We start from the raw sequence: 24,523 nt of genomic DNA, 5'->3' as shown, positions 1-24,523 counted from the left end.
GACTTCTCTTTATTTGGGTGCCATTAATTTCCAAATTCTATGACTAATCTGGCATTAGTGGCTAAGGTATTCTCTCTTGCTCTTGCTGTCCCTTCAATGTTAGGGATTTTTTAAAGAGTCCACTGCTCCCAAAAATAGTTCTGCATGTGCTTCAGATTTCAGAATACTCAATGAGCAAGTCAGCTGATGAGGAAACTCAAACTCAAAGTAACTATTTTGTACCCCTATTCTAGACAGGTTTTAAAAATCTGCTATTTCTTTACAACATGGAGTGGAAATATTTTGCTGAGAGATGAACTTTAATGTCCAGGTGGCTTCGCAGGAAAATGCCCTGGAAAACCTTTGCTTCCCGTCCCACCTCCCTTTCAAAAGCCTATTTAGCCTTGGCCAGTGGCTCAGTGAATACAGTGTCGGCCCAGCATGCAGACTTCCCAGATTCAACTCCTAGACACGTCACACATGAGAAGCGAACATCTACTTCTCTTCTCCTCCCTCTCCCCCTTCCCTCCCTCTTCCCATCCCACAGCCAGTGGCTTGATTGATTCCAGTACCAGCTCAGGGAACTGAGGATAGCCAGGCTGATTCAAGCATCAGCTCCAGACAGGGGTTGATGGGTGGATCCTGGTTGGTGTGCATGTGGGACTCTGTCTTACTCTCTTTCCTCCTCTCACTTAAAAAATTATTTAATTATTTCACATGCCTATTGGCCATCTGTATGTCCTCTTTGGAGAAGTGTCTATTCATTTCTTTTGCCCATTTTTTGATTGGATTGTTTGTCTTTTTGGTATTGAGTTTTACAAGTTCTTTATAAATTTTGGTTATCAACCCCTTATCAGACGTACTGTCAAATATGTTCTCCCATTGTGTAGTTTGTCTTTTTATTCTGTTCTTATTGTCTTTAGCTGTGCAAAAGCTTTTTAGTTTGATATAGTCCCATTTGTTTATCCTGTCTTTTATTGCACTTGCCCGTGGAGATAAATCGGCAAATATATTGCTGCGTGAGATGTCAGAGAGCTTACTGCCTATGTTTTCTTCTAAGATGCTTATGGTTTTACAGCTTACATTTAAGTCTTTTATCCATTTTGAGTTTATTTTTGTGAATGGTATAAGTTGGTGGTCTAGTTTTATTTTTTTGCAGGTAGCTGTCCAATTTTCCCAACACCATTTGTTGAAGAAGCTGTCTTTACTCTATTGTATGCTCTTAACCTCCTTTGTCAAATATCAGTTGTTCATAAAGGTGTGTGTTTATTTCTGGGTTCTCTATTCTGTTCCACTGATCTATATGCCTGTTCTTATGCCAGTACCAAGCTGTTTTGAGTACAATGGCCTTGTAGTATAACTTGATATCCAGAAGTGTGATACCTCCCACTTTATTCTTCTTTTTCAAGATTGCTGAGGCTATTCGTGTTCTCTTTTGGTTCCATATAAATTTTTGGAATATGTGTTCTATATCTTTGAAGTCATTGGTATTTTAATCGGTATTGCATTGAATTTATAAAATGCTTTGGGTAATATAGTTATTTTAATGATGTTTATTCTTCCTGACCATGAGCACAGTATATGCTTCCACTTGTTTGTATCTTCCCTTGTTTCTTTTATCAATGTTTTATAATTATCTGAGTATAAGTCTTTAATTTCCCTGGTTAAATTTATTCCTAGGTACTTTATTTTTTTGGTTGCAAAGGTGAAGGGGATTGCTTCCTTAATTTCTCTTTCTGACAGTTCATTGTTAGTGTATAAAAATGCCTCTGATTTCTGAGTATTAATTTTATATCCTGCCACCTTGCTGAATTCATTTATCAGGTCCAGTAGTTTTTTGACTGTTCAATATCACTAATCATTAGAGAAATGCAAATTAAAACCACAATGAGATATCACCTCACACCAGTCAGAATGGCGCTCATCAACAAAACAACACAGAATAAGTGCTGACGAGGATGTGGAGAAAAAGGAACCCTCCTGTACTGCTGGTGGGAATGCAGACTGGTGCAGCCTCTGTGGAAAACAGTATGGAGATTCCTCAAAAAATTAAAAATCAAACTACCTTTTGACCCAGCTATCCCACTTTTAGGAATATACCCCAAGAACACCATAGCACTGTTTCAAAAGAAGAAATGCACCCTCATGTTTATGGCAGCATTGTTCACAATAGCGAAGATCTAGAAACAGCCCAAGTGTCCGTCAGTGGACAAGTGAATTAAAAAGCTTTGGTACATATATACTATGGAATACTACTCAGCCATAAGAAATGATGACATCAGATCATTTACAACAACATGGATGGACATTGATAATATTATACTGAGCGAAATAAGTAAATCAGAAAAAACTAAGAACTATATGATTCCATACATAGATGGGACATAAAAATGAGACTCAGAGACATGGACAAGAGTGTGGGGGTTATGAGGTGGGGGGGGAAGGAGAGGGAGAGGGTTGGGGCAGAGAGGGGCACAAAGAAAACCAGTTAGATGGTGACGGAAGTCAATTGGACTTTGAGTGATGGGAATGCAGCATAATCAAATGTCAAAATAACGTAGAGATGTTTTCTCTGAACATATGTACCCTGATTTATCAATGTTACCCCATTAAAATTAATTTTAAAAAATTAATTAATTAGTTTTTTTAAAATTCTATTTAGGCCCTGGCCGGTTGGCTCAGTGGTAGAGCGTCGGCCTGGCGTGCAGAAGTCCTGGGTTCGATTCCCGGCCAGGGCACACAGGAGAAGCGCCCATCTGCTTCTCCACCCCTCCCCCTCTCCTTCCTCTCTGTCTCTCTCTTCCCCTCCCGCAGCCAAGGCTCCATTGGAGCAAAGATGGCCTGGGTGCTGGGGATGGCTCCTTGGCCTCTGCCCCAGGCGCTAGGGTGGCTCTGATCACAACAGAGTGACGCCCCGGAGGGGCAGAGCATCGCCCCCTGGTGGGCAGAGCATCGCCCCTGGTGGGCGTGCTGGGTGGATCCCGGTCGGGCGCATGAATGAGTCTGTCTGACTGTCTCTCCCCATTTCCAGCTTCAGAAAAATACAAAAAAAAAAGATAAAAAAATTCTATTTAATTCAAAAGGAAAATATGGCAGTATCAATATCTTCACACTTCAACACAATATCAGCTTCAATGCAGAGAATTATGAATGATATGATTTCTCTACCAAATTTTCCACATTTTAATAGGACAGGCATAACTTAGTCAAAATTGAACAATTAAATGAGCTAGATAGAAAGTGTGTAGTGTCACAATCAAGAAGATTATTATAAAAATCATTAAGACCAGATGGACAATGAGATATTACCAGGATCAAACTGCATTAAATAAATTTATCAACAGATTCAACAAGATTTTAACAGATACCTTCACACAGAAATTACAGTTTTTAGTGCTATGGAAGATAATACTCTAAATTAGACGTGATCTCTAACTTCAAGCAGCTTACATCCGACAGGATAGTTAGGGCATAAAAAACAAAGAAATCTAACAAAAGGAAGAAAGGAAATATACAGATAAAATATCTTATCAAAGTACAAAATATAAAAATTATTATTGGTTGCAGAAACAGAAAAAACTTATTGGGTCCTCTGTGATGGGAAATTTTGGACATCTATGTTAGTGGGGAAGCAAAAAATATTAGAGGAATAAAATAAGAAACATTTTGTCCTGTTGTCCACCTCATGAGTATAAAATATATTTTCTTAATGTTCTCAATATTGACCTTCTCTTTTCTTCCTTGGAAACTCCTTCCACTTTCTCAATAATTCTTTTTTGTTTGTTTGTTTGTTTGCTTTAGGACTTTATTTACTTTTTAGAGAGAAGATAGAAAGAGGGAGAGAAAGAGAGAGAGAGAGAGAGAGAGAGAGAGATAAGGGGGGGAGAGCAGGAACTCCCGTATGTGCCTTGACCAGGCAAGCCCAGGGTTTCGAACTGGCGACTTCAACATTCCAGGTCGATGCTTTATCCACTGCGCCACCACAGGTCAGGCTTCTCAATAATTCTTGACTCAGTTTTTCTTTTCTTTTTATTTAAAAAATTAATTTTAACAGGGTGACATTGATCAATAAGTGTACATAGATTTCAGTCAATTATGTCGTATATCCATCACCTAAAGACAAATCATTTTCCATCACCTTATATATGTCCTTCTTTATACCTTTCCCCCAACACCCCACCTCCTGCCCTACATCTCCTTCCCCCTGGTAACCACTACACTCTTATCTATGTCCATGTTGACTCAGTTTTTCAATATAAAGTCAGTTTCCTCTTGCAATTGTCACATTTTCTAGTCTTACTGAAGCACCGGATTTAGGTATAGAATTCTAAATGATCAAAAGGATATGAATCAATCAAGTAGCCTCTCATTTTTGTTGTTACTGCTGCTTTAATGAAAGCCATCACAAACAAAGAGATAGGTGGCACTGGTTTCAAAACTCATGCTTTGGACCTTGCATTGTTAACAGTATAGACTGGCACATCCTTAACTACAACAGCAAATAGATAAGCAATGCTGATTAAAGAAATGAATGTTGCACTCTTAAGTTTCTTTTTACTGCCTTTTTTCTTACCTCACTGATACAGAATGAACTCATTTTAGTCACTAAACCTCTCTGTTCCCAGGTGTAAATTCCGTCACTCAGTAATAATAATAATACAGAGTTATTACAAGGCCTATTTAAGTGAGACCATATAAAAGTTTAGGGGAAAATGAGACACATTGTACAACTGAAATGTTTCTTTACATATAAGGCCAAGGGCAGCATAGTATTATTAAAAGCTCAGTTTTTGAAGTTAATACCTAGATTAAGTTTTTGGTCTGATGAGTTTATTTAAATCAACAACCTATCTAAGCCTTCGGTTTTCATCAATGCTTAGTAGTTCATTTCTGTCCTTCCTCACAGAGTTTCTGTGAAAATTAAATGCAAATCTAAAACCACTTAGAAACAGTAACTCTAAACAAACTATTATATTTGTACCAGCACAATCATTAATACTGCTGTGATGACCATCATTGTTGTAGCTACCCTTATGAAAATTATAATATTACTTATTCATTAGAACATAGATTGACTTAAAAATGTCACTGTCACTGATTTCAAGTCTAATTAGAATGGGTTAAGACTGTTAAACAGTAAAAATTCATGTTCATGTTATTTGACTTAGTTTATGCCTCTGTTGAAATAAAAATTTTATTAGTTTAAGCAATCTATTTCAGAGTTTAGTGATAATTGATACAAGGCTAAGACATTTTCAATATAATTGTTTTAAATTTATAAAGTAAGTAAGTAATGATCATAGTAAAATAAACCATTCCAAAACATTTTAATCATTATGGTCACTAAAATACCAGTGATATGTGTGCTAAGTATGTCAAACTATTCATTAGAGAGACCAAATAGTTTTAACCTAGTCACAAGTCCTAGACATGTTTTAAGCTATTCAAATTATATTCTGTTAAGTACTATTTCCTAGATTCAAATATCAGGCTTCCAAGTTGTCCAAATTATTGTTAAGTTTTTGTTTTTTGGTGTGACAGAGACAGAGAAAGGCAGAGATAGGAACAGATAGGGACAGACAGATAGGAAGGAGAGAGATGAGAAGCATCAATTCTTCATTGCAGCATCTTAGTTGTTCATTGATTGCTTTCTCATATTTGCCTTGACCAGGCTGGGGGGCAGGCTACAGTGGAGCGAGTGACCCCTTGCCGAAGTCAGCGACCTAGGCTCTAGCCAGTGACCTTGGGCTTCAAGCCAGCGACCTTTGGGCTCAAGCCAGCAACCATGGGGTCATGTCTATGATCCCACACTCAAGCCAGTAACCCCACATTCAAGCTGGTGAGCCCACGCTCAAGCCCACGATCTCAGGGTATCAAACCTGGGACCTCTGTGTTACAGTCTGATGCTGTATCCACTGTGCCACTGCCTGGTCAGGCTGTTATGTTTTTATTACCCAAATGACAACATACCAGATATTACTCTCATATCCTTCTTTTTTTTCATCATTTACTTTTTCTAAGCCAAAGTAAGAAAATAGATGGTAGGCAGAAGAGAGTTGTTTTAGTCACCTCAGGCTGCTAGGACAAAATGCCATAGACCAGGCAGATTAAACAACAGGCACTTATTTCTAACAGTTCTGGAGGTTGTAAAGTCCAAACTCAAGGTGCTGTCAGATTTGGTTCTTGGTGAGGACTTTTCCTTGCTTGCAGTGGACTGCCACCTCACTATGTGCTCACAGAACCTCTTCTTGCTTGCTCTAGTCCAGGGGTCTCAAACTCAACTTAGCATGTGGGCCGCAGAGCAAGATCACAGCCATTCGGCGGGCCGCACTAGGTCTACAAAAGGCAACTGTTACGCAACACTTTTCTCACTGCAGTTGAAAACAAAAAAAAATCAGTACAACAAGCACAATCGTACATGCAGTTTACTCAGTGTCACAAAACGACCAGAAACTGTAGTTCACATCACAACTGCTGTTAACTAAGCTAATATCTAGCTAGGATGCTAGAGAAATGAAAAATACAAGTAGGCCCCTAGGCTTACTTAATTTTATCCAAAATATTTTGAACTTCGTGGATTAGTCTGCAGGCCGCACAAAATTGTTTGGCGGGCCACATGCAGCCCGCGGGCCGCGAGTTTGAGAACCCTGCTCTAGTCTTTCTTCCTCTTCTTATAAGGATACTAATCCCATTAAGGGGCTTTACTTCATGACCTCATCTAAACCTAATTACTGTCCAAAGTCTTCACCTCTTAGTACCATCACATTGTAGTACCATCACATGGAGAGTAGGGTGGGTGGGACTCGAGGCAGAGTAAGACAGTATATTTATAAAAGATAGCACTCATTGGAATTGGACAGATGTATATACATGTAAGGAATTTATCTTCACTTGACTTCTGGGAAGTAATATTTGTTTGCCTGAAACCCTTGGGCTAGACAGAGAGCAACATTTTGATTTAGGGTGAGAACTTCATATCATAAAATGTCAGTTCACCTGGAGCCTGAAATAAACCACACGGCCAATCATCAATCATCTCCACATAATGGAGCCTCAACAGAACCTCTTAAAACCAAGGCTCAAGTGAGATTCCTGATTAGCAACACTCTACGTCTGCTTTCACACTGATATCAGAGGCGTAACAGAGTCTGACTCTATGGGAAGACAGAAACAGAAACTCTTCATTTGCTACTTCTCCTCAACTCTTCCCTCTGAGCTTCTTCCCAAGGCTGATTTGAATTTGCATTGTTTCTCTATAACAGATCACAGCTGTGACTATAATAATAGTCATACCTTGCAGTGAGTAATTTTTTAAAGTACTTTTAGCAAATTACTTAACCAGGGACTAATTTTGGGATCCCCCCTCAAACTAGCAGCTGGTGTCAAAAGTGAGAATAGTCTTGGGGACCATGCTCTTTAACTTTGTAGTTGACCCAAACTTTTTGTAACAGGTAATTCTGACGGTAAGTAAAAACTTCAGGAAGGTAAGAATCTTGTTTATCTAACTTATCCTTTATATGCCCAATATACAGGGTCAGGCAAAAGTAGGTTTACAGGTGTAAGCAGGCAAAACAGAGTTTATTCTTGTATTGTTATTTCTTAATTGTATATTTTCCATAGAAACAACTGCAAACCTACTTTTGCCCCACCCTGTATAGTAAAATACTTGGTTGTGGCAGAGTTGCAATAAACATGTTGAATGAATTTTAAGTTTATTGAGATTAACTTTGTGGTCAAATCAATATTTATGTTGTGGTTTATAAGAACACCAGTGTAATTATAAATAATTATCCAACTATTTATGAAATTTTCTCCATTTATTCTTGGAATTGGCAATTATTTAAAATTCAACAAGTCTATAATGATAACCTTCCTTTACCAGAGAATGTAGTTAGCTCTGTGATTGGCAGAAATGTGTCACCCAGGTAGCAAAAGTGAATATGTTATAATTCCAGCCCACCAGAAAACAGAAGTCAACTGCTGAGATATTAAAGCAGAAGTATTATCTAATTCTTACTGACATGAGTAATGGAGAAAGGCGATGTATTAGTTACCATTTAAGCTGAGCCAAAAGGAAGGTTAATTACGGAGGTAAAGAACAAATACCAGCAGATATAATAGCAACAGCAATGTGATTGTAGTAGCATTATCTATATACTTTATACTGTATCTATATACATATATGATACCATACAATAAGTATCTAAAATATTTTAATACCAATCTTTAACCATTTTGAAAATAATTTGGCTTTATAATTTTATATTAAACAATGTTTATCTACAATTGTTTTAAGTATACAAGGTTCAGTTCAAAGTATAGTACTTTAATATAAAAAGATAACAATCTTTTGGTAAATACCAGTCTCATAGTAAATTTATATAGGATGGTAGATAGAGGAGATTCATTCCTGCTCTACTCTCTGTATATGATGCAAAGATGTCTCCTCCATTTCAAGTCAAGAACTTTTAAGCACTGTGATTTTTTAGAAAAATTTTCAAAACTTGTAAGCTACAAAAAAAAAAATCAAGTTTCAGGACAGTTAAAACTGGTTAAATAGTAAAAAATAAAATAAAGCACAGTCTGAATAATGTAAAATTTGTAGAAAAATCTGTCTGAACAGATTGTGACATGCAGCCATATTTCCTAAACTATTGAAGGTGTTTCAGGAAAAGAAGTTTCTAACATTAGTGAGCTTCTCTTGATTAGGAAAGTGATGCCCTCTAGAATTTTACTTACTCTACTTAAAAAATTATTATCCTATGCTATTTTAATGGATATTTTTAATATCCATTAAAAATAATTTTGGAATTGGCCAGTTGGCTCAGCAGTAGAGCATCGGCCTGGCACGTGGAAGTCCCAGGTTCAATTCCTGGTCAGGGCACATAGGAGAAACCAGCATCTGCTTCTCCACCACTCCTTCTTCCCTTCTCTCTCTCTTTCTCTTCCCCTCCTGCAACCATAGCTCCAATGGTTTAAGCAAGTTGGCCCCAGGTGCTGAGTATGGCTCCATGGCCTTACCTCAGGTGCTAAAATAATTCAGATGCCAAGGAATGGCCCCAGATGGGCAAAGCATTGCCTGGTAGGGGGCTTGCCGGGTGGATCCCAGTCGGGGTGCATGTTGGAGTCTGTCTCTGCCTCTCAGCCTCTGAATCAATAATAATAATAAGCCCTGGCCGTTTGGCTCAGTGGTAGAGTGTCAGCCTGGCATGCAGAAGTCCCGGGTTCGATTCCCAGCCAGGGCACACAGGAGAAGCGCCCATCTGCTTCTCCACCCCTCCCCCTCTCCTTCCTCTCTGTCTCTCTCTTCCCCTCCCGCAGCTAGGCTCCATTGGAGCAAAGATGGCCTGGGCGCTGGGGATGGTTCCTTGGCCTCTGCCCCAGGCACTAGAGTGGCTCTGGTCGCAACAGAGCGACACCCCGGAGGGGCAGAGCATCACCCCCTGGTGGGCAGAGCATTGCCCCCTGGTGGGTGTGCCGGGTGGATCCCGGTCGGGTGCATGCAGGAGTCTGTCTGACTGTCTCTCCCCGTTTCCAGCTTCAGAAAAATACAAAAAAAACAAAACAAAATAATAATAATAATAATAAAATAAATTTAAAAAGTAAAATTGATTTTTACTTTCAAAAGAAAAGGCACAATGAGTATAAACTTAAGGAGGCAAAGACATAACTGAAAAACTATAAAACATTGATGAAAGGAATTAAAGAAATAAACTACCTGACCAATGGTGACACAGTAGATAAGAGTGTCAACTCAGAATGCTGAGGTCCCTGGTTCAAAACCCTGAAGTTTCCAGTTTGAACATGGAGTAATCAGCTTGAGTGTGAGATCACTGACATAATCCCAAGTTTGTTGGCTCAAGCCCAAGGTTGCTGACTTGGAGCCCAAGGTCACTGGCTTGAGACCAAGGTCACTGGCTTAAGCAAGGGTCAGTGGCTCAGTTTGAGCCTCCAAGTCAAGGCACATATGGGAAGCAATCAATGAACAACTAAAGTGAAGCAACTATGAGTTGATGCTTCTTATCTCTTTCTTGACACTCTCTCCTCTCCTCCTTCTTCTCTTTCTCTCTCTCTCTCTCTCTCTCTCAAAATAAATAAAAATAAAAATAAATAAATAAAACAGGAAGGAAGGAAGGAAAAAAGGAAGGAAGAAAGGAAGGGGTAAATGGAAAGACATCCTGTGTTCATAGACTGAAAGACAATATTGTTAAAATCTGTGCTATCCTAAACAACCTATAGATTAAATGTAATTCCTATAAAAATCCCAATGGCATTTTTTCAGGGAAAAAAATCCTAAAATTCACATGAAATTTCCAAGGTACCTGAAGAACCAAAATAATCCTGATAAAAATTAAAGCTGGTGGCCTCGTACTTCTTTATTTCATATATTACAAACTTACAGTAATTAAACAAGTGTGGTTATAGCATAAAATCGGACACACAGATGAAGGAACCAGGGTAGGGAACTCAGAAATGAACGTGCATGGATATGGACAAATGACATTCAAAAGGGGTGTCAACACTACACAATCGAAAAAGAATAGTCCCTTCAACAAATGGTGCTGAGAAAGCTAGAAATCTATATGCAAAAGTAAATAAAGTTAGGTCCTTACCTTATGATATTTATAAAAATTAAATCAAATGAGTTAAAAGCCTAAATGTAAGCCCTGAAACTGTCAAACTCCTAGAAGAGAAGCTTCTTGACATTGGATTTGGCAATGATTTCTGACTATGACACCAAACGCACAGGCAACAAAAGCAGAAACAGACAAGGGGGACTTCGTCAAACTCAGAAACTTCTGCATAGCAAAGGAAACAACACAGTGAAAAGGCAACCTAGAGGATAGAAAATATTTGTAAATCATGTATCAGCTAAGGAGTTAACATTCAGAATATACAAAAAAACTCCCACAATTCAATAGCAAAAAAATTTTTAAAAAACAAAACATGAGCAAAGGACTTGAAAAGCCATTACTCCAAAGAAGACATATGGATAGCCAGTATGTATAAGAAAAAATGCTCAACATCACTAATTCTAGGGCAATCACAACCACAATGTGATATAACTTCACGCTGTCAGGATAACCACTATTAAAATTAAATATATGTATATGTATGACAAGTGTTGATAAGGATATAGAGAAATTGCAGCACTTGTACACTGCTGATGGGAATGCAAAATAATGCAGCTGCTATAGAAAACAGTATGAAAGTTCCTCAGCAAATTAAATACAGAACTACCATATGATCTAGCAATTTGTCTTTTCATTGTATATCCAAAAGAACTGAAGACAAGATCTCAAAGAGATAGTTGCACAACTATCCTTACTTCAGCATTATTCACAATAGCTAAGGTATCAAAATGATGTAAATGTCCATCAACAAATGAATGAATAAAGAAAATGTGGTATATGAATACAATGGAATATATTCCACCTTTAACAAGAAGGAAATTCTGTCATGTTCTACAGTCAGATAAACCCTAAAGACAGTATATGCTAAGTGAAATAAACTCGTCACACAAAAAAAATACTGCATAATTCCACTTATTTGAGATATCTAAACCAGTCGAATCAGAAACAGAAAGAAGTATGGTGTTTTCCAGAGACTGAGGGGAGCAAGAAAAGGAGTTGCTATTTAATGGGTAGAGAGTTTCACTTTTACAGGATGAAAGAGTTCTAGAGATCTATTGCATAACTGTGCATATGGTTAACTGTAACGGATACGTAAAAATGATTAAGATGGTACATTTTATGCTATGTCCTTTTTATTTTTTAAAGTGAGAGGAGGAGAAATAGTGAGACAGACTTCACATGTGTCCCGACTGGGACCTACCCAACAATCTACAATCCCTGTCTGGGGCCAATGCTCAATCAATGGAGCTATTTTTAGTGTCCAAGGCTGATGCTCAATCAGCCAGCTATCCTCAGTGCCCAGGGTGACATTGGAACCAATTGAACCAATGAAGCCACTGGCTACCGGAAAGGAAGAGGTAGAGAAGGGGGAGAGAAGAGGGGAGAGAAGTAGATGGTCACTTTTACTGTGTACCCTGACTAGGAATCAAACCCAGGATGTTCATACACCAGGCTGATGCTTTACCCACTTAGCCAACTGGCCAAGGCCATTATGTGATTTTTATCACAATAAAAAATTAAAGAGAGGAAGTAAGGCATGTGTTCAAACTATAATGCAACCACTCTATTCCACAAAGATAGCAATGATGAATAAAACATAAAAATATAAGGCCTAAATCACATAGCCAAGGTGGAAACACAAACACTGAGCAAGTCACGGTTGTAGGCATATTGGGCTTCACATCCTGAAGGATGCCCTGTGACCCAGAATTGCACCATGTACAGCAGGGGTCCCCAAACTTTTTACGCAGGGAGCCAGTTCACTGTCCCTCAGACCATTGGAGGGCCGGACTATAAAAAAAACTATGAACAAATCCCTATGCACACTGCACATATCTTATTTTAAAGTAAAAAAACAAAAGAACAAATACAATATTTAAAATAAAGAACAAGTAAATTTAAATCAACAAACTGACTAGTATTTCAATGGGAACTATGGGCCTGCTTTTGGCTAATGAGATGGTCAATGTGCTCCTCTCACTGACCACCAATGAAAGAGGTGCCTCTTCCAGAAGCGCGACGGGGGCCGCATAAATGGCCTCAGGGGGTCGCATGTAGCCCGCAGGCCGTAGTTTGGGGACCCCTGATGTACAGGTCAATCCCAATTAAAGCTTTCTGTGCAGCCTAAAGGGCCAGAGCCAGGACTGGGGTGGTTATCCTGCTCCAACTCTTAAAAGGCTGGAATAAAAAAATGTTGTTACTACTTTAGGCATGAAGCAATGATAGACACCGGTTCTCACAATGAGAGGAACTAGACCAAGCCACACCCTAGCCCAGGACTACTTCCCTAACCCCAGTGTTACCCTAGAATGGGAGCCTTGAAATAACTCTGACAACCTTACTCTAAACTCAGGCTACTGGAAGCTGTACAGAAGCAACTGAAAAATTGCTAGGAAGTAAGAGCAGACCTCAGAGAAAAAAGGAGACCTCAGAGAGGGAAGGAGGGAGAGAAATGTACCTGCGGATCAAAATTCCAAACATATAAAGAACTCATTCTAAATTCTAATATAATCTAAATCTACTTCTAAAAATGGCAGCCAGCAAAATCAACAATTGAAACATGAATTCATTACAAAGGAAACTAACCTTATGGAAAAGTCTGACAAAGTATTAAATTAATGCTCGGAGAGATAAATGAGTTAATGCATTTTGTAAAGAGCTAGACAGTAAAAACAGAAGGAAATAAATCAGGAACAGGTAAATATTAAATGGAAACCATAAGACATTCAAGCATGAAAAATACAGTATAGTGATATTACAAATTAGATGCCATAAATTTTAGAGTAGATTAACTTGAAAGTTACTAATGTAAGTCATTTAAGAATTGTCAGCACAAGAGACTGTGAAACATGACAGAGAAATAAAACATATATGGTTTAAGAGTTTACATTTTCAGCCTGATCTGTGGTGTCACAGTGGACCTGGAATGCTGAAGTTGCCAGCTCAAAATCTTGGGCTTGCCGCATCAAGGCACATATGAGAAGCAACTATGAGTTGCTTCCTGCTCTTTCCCCCTGCCTTTCTCTCTCTCTCTCTCTCCTCTCTTTAAAAATCAATAAATAAATATCTTTAGAAGAGTTTACATTTTCCAAAATTTAAAAACTATGATTTCTTGGTCTGACCAGTGGTCGCCCAGCAAGTAGAGTGTCAACCTGAGATGCTGGGGTCCCAGTTTCCAAACCCTGAGGTTGCTGGCTTGAGCATGGGCTCACCAGCTTGAGTGTGGGGTCTCCACCTTGAGCTTAGGATCATCAACATGATCGCATGTCACTGCCTTGAGCCCAAGGTCACTGGCTTGAGCAAAGAACCACTAGCTCAGCTGGAGTCTCCCCACCCCTGTCAAGGCACATATGAGAAAGCAATCAATGAACAACTAAGGTGCCACAACCATGAGTTGATGTTTTTTTTGTTTTGTTTTTTTTTCTTCTCTTTTTCATTTTTCCGAAGCTAGAAACAGGGAGAGACAGTCAGACAGACTCCCGCATGCGCCCGACCGGGATCCACCCGGCACGCCCACCAGGGGCGATGCTCTGCCCACCAGGGGGCGATGCTCTGCCCATCCTGGGCGTCGCCATGTTGCGACCAGAGCCACTCTAGCGCCTGGGGCAGAGGCCACAGAGCCATCCCCAGCGCCCGGGCCATCTTTGCTCCAATGGAGCCTTGGCTGCGGGAGGGGAAGAGAGAGACAGAGAGGGAAAGCGCGGCGGAGGGGTGGAGAAGCAAATGGGCGCTTCTCCTGTGTGCCCTGGCCGGGAATCGAACCCGGGTCCTCCGCACACTAGGCCGACGCTCTACCGCTGAGCCAACCGGCCAGGGCGAGTTGATGTTTTTCATCTCTCTCCTTTCCTGTTTCTCTCTCACACTCACTCACTAAAAAAAAAGAAAAAAGAACTATTATTCTTTGAATTAAAAGGGAATTATAAATTCCTGACAAGATAAATTAAGATCGAGTCACAACCAGACATTATAGTGAACTTGTAGAACATGAAATATAAAGAGAAATATATCCTTTAAGTTCTCCATATAGGTTACCTAAAAAGGAAAGAATATTCAACTGGCAGTGAACTTGTCACAGTCAATAATAGATGCCAGAAGTAATATCATATAAAAACAATGGTCTAGTCCTAACTGTAAAACTATCTGAACTACAACTGAAGAGTAAAAGTGAAAGGAAGGCATTTTCCTGGATACCAGGATGAAGTGAATTCACCATCTACAGACCCTCACATATAAGACAAAGATTTTATTTAGAATAAAAATAAGCCCTGATGGGTTGACTCAGTCATAGAGGATAGCCCAGTGTGTAGATATCCTGGGTTCAATTCCCCATCAGGGCACACAGGAGAAGTAATCATCTGCTTCTCCACCTCTCTCCCTCCCTCTTCTCTCTCTCTTTTCTTCTCTCTCTCTTCTCCTCTCGCATCTATGGCTCGATTGATTCAAGAGCATTGGCCCAAGGCACTGAGGATGGCTCTGTGGAGCTTCTGCCTCAGGCGCTAAGCAAAGGTCAGTTGCAAGCACAGCCCCGGATGGGCAGAGCATCAGCCTCAGATGGGGGTTGCCAGGTGGATTCTGACCAGGGAACATGTGGGAGTCTATCTATCTCCCCTCCTCTCACTAAAAAAAAAAAGAAAGAAAGAAAGAAAAGGAAACTCAGAGGAGACAGGCTGGATACAAACACAAAAAGAACAAAAACTATATGCATAGAAATTCTTTTAAAGATCAGTAAATTTAACTATTAGCTATAGAATATGATTTCATTTTTAAGTGTAACTAATCAAATTGCCACAAAGGGTAGGGGTGGCCACTAAGCTAGAAAACAGCCTGAGTTCTGCCAGCTGTTTGGAAGACAGACAAAAACACTAAAAATATTTAGCAAACTATATACTTATGTGTGTATGTTAAAAAGAAGGGTAAATTACTAAAAGGATAGAAATATAACCTACCTTTACAAAGAAACAGAAAAATAAAAGTAAAAAAGTTTCAATAATGCAAGGAAATAAAGAAAAATATAGAAGCACATAAACTACAACGATAAAAACAAAACTAGATTCATCAACAATCTCATTAAATACATCTGGATTAAACTCACCTACTAAAGTATAGATTTTTCAGAACGGATCTTTAAACTTTAGCCCTGTGCTGCCAACAGTTACTCTGTCTTTCCCACTCTCTCCTTCTCTCTCGGACAGGTATGGGGTGGGGGAATCAGAAGAAGGTAATTAATTCCTAGTTCAAATATGAATACAAATTAGGTAAATGACACTAGAGAAATGACACCATTTAGAAATTTCTCTTGAATGCTAAGTTTATTTCTTTAGGACATCTTGGGTGGCAAATCTACCATACTTTCTCTCCCGTCCCTTCCCGACCATACACTCTACTTATGGCCCTTTCTGGTATGCTCAATTCCTCTGTTACACAAAGAGGAAGTTATTGCTTTTAAAATAACTTCAAACCTTAATATGTATGAAAACACCCAGGAAAGACTATGTTACCAGCCTGTTTTTAACTCACCACTAGGCACCTGGCTGCATTAGTACTCTCCTGCTAAGGCAAACCATAGAGCACAGCAGTGTGAAGTGTGATGAAGAACTGATACCCAATTCTCTTTCAGGTCTACCTCCCCCACATTGGCCCCCTCTAGTCCTATAACAAAAACTTCAGACTTATACCCCTGTTTAAAATTAAATGCCAGCATTTATTTCTATTTGTCCTATCCAGAAAGATGGTGATTTTGATAGTAGGAGCCCTGGTGATCTATGTCAATGATGCCATGCTTATAATTAGAGAAAAATTGTTCCCAGTAGCCCTGCAGGACCATGAGCGGGGAAAAGAATTGCTATTCTTGGTATGAGGCAGATTTCATTTGTGAAGGGGAAAACTGAAAATATAGGTACCCCAAACAGGTAACTCAACAACAGCTGACTATTAGCTTTAATAAGATATTAGCTCTTTAATGGAAAAAAAAATACCTACAGTAAGATTCTCTTGGGAAGAATTTCTTTAAACCTCCTCCTATGGGCTCAAGCCAAACATCTCTGAAAATGCTGCAGATAGAGTTCAGTCCTCTCATACTGAATGTAGGCTCCTCCCAGAAACGTTAGGATTGCATCCAACAGGTGACCCCTCTCCACTCCCACCTCCTTCTCTCTTTCTCTCTCTCTCTCTCTCTCTCTCTCTCTCTCTATCTCTATCTCTGTCTCTCTCTCTCTCTCTTCTCTCTCACACAGAGGTTCCTATACAACTGCCTCCTGCCCATAGTACCACTGACAGACTTTCTATGTTTTTTTCCTCCCTGACCTTTGCAAATAATCTCTGGTCCAAAGAAATAAACTTTACAGTTTTTATGGAATTACAACCTAAATTAGGACATTTTATCTTTTTTTTTTTTTTTTTTTTTTTTTTTTTCTGAAGCTGGAAACGGGGAGAGACAGTCAGACAGACTCCCGCATGCGCCCGACCGGGATCCACCCGGCACGCCCACCAGGGGCGATGCTCTGCCCACCAGGGGGCGATGCTCTGCCCCTCCGGGGGGTTGCTCTGCCACGACCAGAGCCACTCTAGTGCCTGGGGCAGAGGCCAAGGAGCCATTCCAAGCGCCTGGGCCATCTTTGCTCCAATGGAGCCTTGGCTGCGGGAGGGGAAGAGAGAGACAGAGAGGAAGGAGGGGGTGGGGGTGGAGAAGCAAATGGGCGCTTCTCCTATGTGCCCTGGCCGGGAATCGAACCCCGGTCCCCCGCACGCCAGGCCAACGCTCTACCGCTGAGCCAACTGGCCAGGGCCTAAATTAGGACATTTTAAATAAAAATAAATAATAATAAATATAAATGTAATATATCCTACCTTTAGCTGTTACCTGATAATGGATTAATTCCTTAAAGCAACACTATCTTAAGATCATCTCCATGTTTTAGTTTGTAGTATATGCAAACCTTTTTAAAAAGTTTAAGAAACTGGAATTATTCAAAATAATAACCTGTTATCTTTTTTCTTATTTTATTATTACATTTAAAATACAGATTCACAATAACTGGACACTAAGAATTGTTATAATTACAACACACCAAGAATGAAAGCCCTACACACACATTGTTTTGATCAAAAATATATTTACCTTTAAGTATTATTTTGAGTAGAAATTGTTTCCACAAAGTCACATTGCCTACAAAGTCACATTGCCTTCAAAGTCACCAGTTACCCCAGGAATTTGATGCATCAGACATTACGCAGATAGTATTAAATACAACAAAAGCATACTCTATTTTGAAAGTACTTCTTCCATAGTAAGACAGAGAAGACTCCCAGACAAAATGAAGAATCTAGCTTCCTAAACCATTTTCTGTGCTTAAATAAGAGGTAACAGGAGTAAAGAAAAATTACTTACCTCCTGCATTAAACAAAAAAGTCAAATTCAAAAAATAGATTATCCTCCGGAAGTAGAAGCTAGATGAAGAGAATATGTATTGTATAGAAAGTAACCATCTATTTCTTTCTCAACAGGACAAGATCTTTAACATTCTATTATAAAATCTTCATAATAACCCAACATACTGGGTCATAAAATATAAAATGATATCAAATGTCAATTTTTTTCTGATAATAATGGTTACTCCAAGGCCAGTTGCGTGCGCGCGCGCGCACACACACACACACACACACACACACAATGAGGTACTCACTGAGCTGTAGAGATAGCCTTCACCATTCATGGCCACATAGAGGCTGGCCTTCACCCCTTGGATGGCCACCACACGCAGGCCAACGGGAATTAGATTGAAGAGGGCTAAAGGGGAAAGAAAGAGAGGAAGGATCTGTGACCTTTTGTATAATCATCTTGTTTATTAAGATAACTCTTTTGAGAATTAAAAGTTATAAACTACAATTGACAGGGAGAAAGGGAGACAGACAATGAATGTCTAAGGGTGAGGAGAACTCACCCTTCCTGTCTCTGCACCATCACTATGTGGTTTCGGGTCAACCACGTAAATTCATCTGCAATAAAGGAGTTACATTACAAAGTTTCTAATGGTCCCACCTGGACCTGAGAGTCCAAGATCTCTGCTCTGCAAAATGAACACATATTCAAACCATATAAGATTTTTTAAACAAATAATGTAAATCAAAATTTTTTCAATAGTGGAACGTATTTGTAGTCAGAAATACTAATAAGTTATGATCGTTGTGACATATGCCAGAACTTCTATGTTCTCGCCACTCTCCTTGTACTACTGAAATAACTTAAGATGCACAAGACCTTAAAGCCTACTTGGGGAAAGAAAGCTAAGACATATGGAATCATCTTATCCAGTGTATAATTTATTTCTATAATTAAATGTAATATATGCCTTCTATAAATACTCTCTATGTTACAAAGTTCAGGAAAATGGAAGGTCTGTGTGGAATGAAGTACTCAGGAAATTTCTTACAGAAAAAGATAGGACCTGAGTTAACACTTAAAGAAAGGGCAGCAATTAAGTGAGCCAGGGACAAAAGGACATTTAGTGGGGCAATAAGTTAGGTAGTTCAGCAGGATAATAGTAAGTGCAGACAGGAAGGGACTAGCATACAGGCGAATTTATTTCATATTGGGGAGACATGGAAAAGAACACCATGTAGATAAGGTAGGGATAAATAACTGAGACTCTGGCATTCTTATCTTGGCAATCTAGATTTTTCTATATGGGCAACAGGAAGTTGACATACAAAATCAGCAAGATTACAAAAATATGTGAGACTTACAACAAAGTTTCTAAATCCTTCACTCAAATGCTGCAAGGCTTTGAGCCATTCATTCTCTGCTTTAGTTTTCCTGTCTGTAAAATGGGCATAATAATCTTTATTGCAAAAAATTGATAGAGGAATCAAATGCATAATCATGTTCTTGAAAGTGTTTCATAAAGAGGTGTAGTCTTTCTGTGTGAGTTGTCATTAGTATATAATTTTCTGCCTGTCAAATAAGTTTTACATAAGGTCTGATGTAAAAACTCACATACTTCAGTGATATTTGAGTTTATATTCAGAAAGTTACTCAATACTTTAAAAAATATTACTCATATTGGTATAACACTTAATTTTCAAAGTGTGGATAAATCCATTATTGTATTTGACCTGCAAGCACAAACACTAAGAAGAGTGTAGGACAGAATGATTATCCTAATTTTTAGAAGGGCTAATAGATTGCGAGATAACCCGGGTAAAACAGCATCTGAACAAAAGCTTTTCTGGCTGCCTAATGTGGTTTTCTGCCCAAAATATATTTTCTCCTTTCCTTTCAAGTTTAATTTCTCCTTTTATCTGTTCTTACTTCCTTAGAAAAATCATAGATGTTTTTGCTATTTCTCTACATACCCTGCAGCTAGCTGTGGCTATGGACTCAGTACTGGCCAATAAGATGTTGGCAAAGGGTCTTTGTATGAGTGAAGACTCCTTCCATAAAGACAGCTTGCAAGTGTCCTTTGCCCTATGCTCAACTCTTTGCCTTACTGCTATTTGAACTGGGGTGTGGTGGGTGGATCATCCCAAACCTTGAAAACAGGAGATACTCCTGAGGGTATGGTGGAAGGCAGGCTAGAAAGAGTTGGGTCCCCAAGGACTTTATGGAGCAGTGGCACCAGTATGCATTCAGTTACCTAGGTATGGCATTTATGTGGGAAAATAAGTCCTTGATATTTTAGTCTGTGCAACACAAAGCCGATCCTAACCCTAACCAATAGAGACTGCTAAAGGAAGCAGAGTGAACGCGGAAAATACAAACTAATGTAAGATACTTATACATTGTAAGTAAATGCATCTACTGAATAACATCAAGTTCAATGACAATTCTTATGAGAAAAGTAATAAAATCCAAAACTGTGCACAATGTCTTTCTAAGATAAAGATTTCCCAGGGAAAAAAAATGCCAGAACACTGGTTTCTTTAGCTGCAACAGAAATAAAAAAGCAACTATAAAGCTTTACCTCTCTGAGCAGTGTAAGAAAACTACTAAAATGAGGCAGGACCAAAGACCAAAAGCTTGAGTGAAAATTTTATATGAACCATAAGGTGATAATGGCTTTAGATGGCATGCTTTGGGAGATTTAACAAATCCATAAAAACAAAATCAGTAACCAATTTGGAATTAGACATATTAGTGCTAAAAGCTGCAAACTGCTCTCTTTGGGAGTGTCTGCATCTGTCTCCTAAAATCTTGAGAAGTAGAAAATGATTTAACCTTATCTCTTATTTATCCTCAGCATAGCACACTGGTTCTCTGGCTCAAAGGAGCCTTTTGATACTCAGTGAGAATTCCTCCTAAGTCTCCACTCATTCTATTCATCCTCAAAGCCACTGTCCTAAGTCATAGCAACCAAGCCACAACACTCAAATAATTTCCATCTACTCATATCATTTTCCTTCTTCCAACCTCTAGTGATTGATTCCTCATTGTCTACAAGATCGATTCAAATTCTTGACTCTGGCCCTCAAAGCCCTTAACAACCTGGTTCCAACCCACATTTCCAGTCTATCATCCATCACCCATTTCATAATACCAAAACCAGCTACATAGAAATTTTTCTATTTGCTAACTTCCCCCTTGATCCTTAACTAGGCTGACTTTTTTCTTTTGTACTCTCTTGAAAAACCCTACTTTCTCATTTCTGAATGTGGTCAACTATTTTCATCCTTTAAGACCTACCTTATTTAAATACATCATGAGTCTTATTTAAACCCTACAGAGATAGTCGTTTCCTTTTCCATAATTATTTATTTCATAGGAGTATCTCTCTACTGGCATTTGGAACATGATATGATCGTAATTTGTCTATGCACCTGTCTCATACCTAAAGTGCAAGACTCTTGAAGGTACGCCTCTGCAGTTTCTATTCCAGTTATAAGTACATATGTTACATTCAATAATGTTATTGGTTATAATGAAAGGTACATTATTTCTAGGAATTTAGGTTTTCTTATTGCAATAAAAGTGTTTTTAAGATAAAAATAAAATTAAAAACTTAAAATACCTCAGCCTGACATTCAAGGTTATGTTTAGATTTCTACCACGTGGCTCTATTTACTCTAATATATTTATTTACTGTTTCTAGTAATTTGATCTTTTTCCTCCTACCTTTTAACTCCATGCTTTTGCTTATTTCATTCTTTATGCTTAGAATGTCACTTCCCCATATCGTTATGTTGACACTCTGCCATGCTTGAAATGACAAACCAAATGCCTAGTGCTTTTCCCTCACTTCTCAGCTACCTAATACCTTGGTCTAGGTCAGTGGTTGGCAAACCGTGGCTCACGAGCCACATGCCACTCTTTGGACCCTTGACTGTGGCTCTTCCACAAAATACCACGTGCGGGTGCTACCTCGATAAGAAATGTACCTACCTATATAGTTTAAGTTTAAAAAATTTGGCTCTCAAAAGAAATTTCAATTGTTGTACTGTTGATATCTGGCTCTGTTGACTAATGAGTTTGCCAGCCACTGGTATTTACAATTTATAATTTTCTTCCTTAAAAATATATGTTTTGACTCCTAACAACAACCAGATTTTATAACTAGATTTTTAAGATCTCCAAAAAAACCAGGAGCACATCTAAGACACATTTGTATAATATGGAAAGAAGGAGAGAGAGAAGGTATAAGAGGAAAAGAGAATAACAGAGACAGAAGCACACACAGAGATACTCGCATGTGCGCACACACACACACACACCACAGAGTCAAAGAAAGATTGAAAGAGAGAACAGCAGGGTACTATATATTTTATTTATATATATTCAGCAACCCAGTAAACATCTGCTGAATAAAGACCACAACTGTAAGTCAAACAGAGTCTAACCATCTAGTCTGACATTTGAAAATCTTCTCAATCTTGTTCTTTCCAAAAAGAATATCTCATTCTTAATATTTATGTAAATTGGACACTTATATTTTGAAAATTGAAATAATGAAGTTGGCGTTTTTAGGATCCGTAAACTAAACTCAATCATTAAACCACATGGAAAAAAGAGTATGGAAAAGGATAATGAAGGGAAGGGATAGTTTCTTCAACAAACAGTGTTGGGAAAACGAGATATCTACATTCCAAAGAATGAAATTGGACCCTTACCTTGTATTATAAACAAACAAACAAAACTCTAAATGGATTAAAGGTATAAACATAAAACCTGAAACTATAAAAGTCCTAGAAGAAAACAAAGGATAAAAGCTTCCTGATATTGATCTTAGCAGTGATTTCTTGGATATGACACCAGAAGCACAGGCATGAAAACAAACAGTAGACAAGTGGGACTATATCAAATTAAACAGGTCCTGCACAGCAGTGGAAGCAATCAACAGAACGAAAAGGCAACTGGTAGGATGGGAGACAATATTGGTAAACTGTATATATGATAAGGAATAATCCAAATATATAAGGAATTTTTATAACTCAATAGCAAAAAAAACAAACAAAACAAAACAAAACAGCAATTAAAATAAGCAAAAGACATGAATAGACAGTTATCCAAAGATGATATACAAATGGCTAATAGATACAAGAAAAGTGTTCAACATCACAAATCATCAGAGAAATACAAATCTTAACCAAAATGAGATATCATCTTATACCTGTTAGGAAAAGTACTATCAATGAATAAAAAAGACAGAAAATGAAATGGATTCAGGATGTAGAGAACCTAGAGCCCTTGTGGCCTGTCGATAGCCACTGTGGAAAAGAGTATAGAGTATAGAGGTTCCACAGAAAAATTAAATATAGAGCCGCCTCCATATGTGATCTAGAAATTCCACTCCTGGCATATATGTATTGTAAAAGAGCTTAAAACAGGAATGAAGAGTATCATCATAAACTCTGAGACGAGGCCCTGGCCGGTTGGTTCAGCGGTAAAGCATCGGCCTGGCGTGTGTAAGTCCCAGGTTCGATTCCTGACCAGGCACACAGGAGAATCCTCCATCTACTTCTCCACCCTTCCCCCCTCTCCTTTCTCTCTCTCTCTCTTCCCCTCCCGCAGCCAAGGCTCCATTGGAGCACAGTTGGCCCAGGTGTTGAGGATGGCTGCATGGCTTCTGCCTGAGGCACTAGAGCAGGGGTCCCCAAACTACGGCCTGCGGGCCGCATGCGGCCCCCTGAGGCCGTTTATCCGGTCCCCGCCGCACTTCCAGAAGGGGCACCTCTTTCATTGGTGGTCAGTGAGAGGAGCATAGTTCCCACTGAAATACTGGTCACTTTGTTGATTTAAATTTACTTGTTCTTTATTTTAAATATTGTGTTTGTTCCCGTTTTGTTTTTTTACTTTAAAATAAGATATGTGCAGTGTGCATAAGGATTTGTTTTTTGTTTTTTTTATAGTCCGGCCCTCCAACAGTCTGAGGGACAGTGAACTGGCCCCCTGTGTAAAAAGTTTGGGGACCCCTGCACTAGAGTGACTCCAGCAGCAATGGAGCAATGCCCCAGATGGGCAGAGCATCACCCCCTGGTGGGCATGCCAGGTGGATCCCAGTCAGGCACATGCGGGAGTCTGTCTGACCGCCTCCCTGCTTCTAACTTTGGAAAAAACAATCAAACAAACAAACAAAAAACTTTGAGGCGAAATTCCATGGCCTTAGTTAGCTGACCTTTCACATAGCACTCTGTAAATATCTTAATAATGTCCCTGATTCAAAATTCATTTATTCTTCCCACAAATATTTATTGAGCACTTGCTATATGCCACATGGCTAGGAAAATAGATATACTACCCACCCTGAGGGCAAGTTGAAGGCACTGGAATCTTATACTATTATCTTTGTTGCGTGGCATAGCATCCTGGTCATAGAAACTGCTACTCAGTATTTGCCAAATAAATAATAAACCAGCTGTGGTTTCTTTTTCAGTTTGCATATTTATAACTTGCCTAGGTCACATTTTCATCATTAAGGATT

General features: G+C 38.9%; 1 protein-coding gene across 3 annotated transcripts in view; it reads right to left on the bottom strand.

The window, feature by feature from the left end:
* Positions 1-24,523, bottom strand: part of FGF12 (fibroblast growth factor 12) — a 614,102-nt gene that overhangs the window by 212,404 nt on the left and 377,175 nt on the right. For all 3 annotated transcript variants that reach the window (XM_066347563.1, XM_066347562.1, XM_066347561.1), the window contains one exon: positions 18,296-18,399. In XM_066347563.1, the coding sequence (XP_066203660.1) occupies positions 18,296-18,399 (104 nt within the window). The remainder of the gene's footprint in view (positions 1-18,295; positions 18,400-24,523) is intronic.

The sequence above is a fragment of the Saccopteryx leptura genome, chromosome 8 (assembly GCF_036850995.1).
Source record: "Saccopteryx leptura isolate mSacLep1 chromosome 8, mSacLep1_pri_phased_curated, whole genome shotgun sequence".
Lineage (NCBI taxonomy): Eukaryota > Metazoa > Chordata > Mammalia > Chiroptera > Emballonuridae > Saccopteryx > Saccopteryx leptura.
Note: the sequence above shows the minus strand (reverse complement) of the source record. Positions and strands in the feature narration are given on the sequence as shown.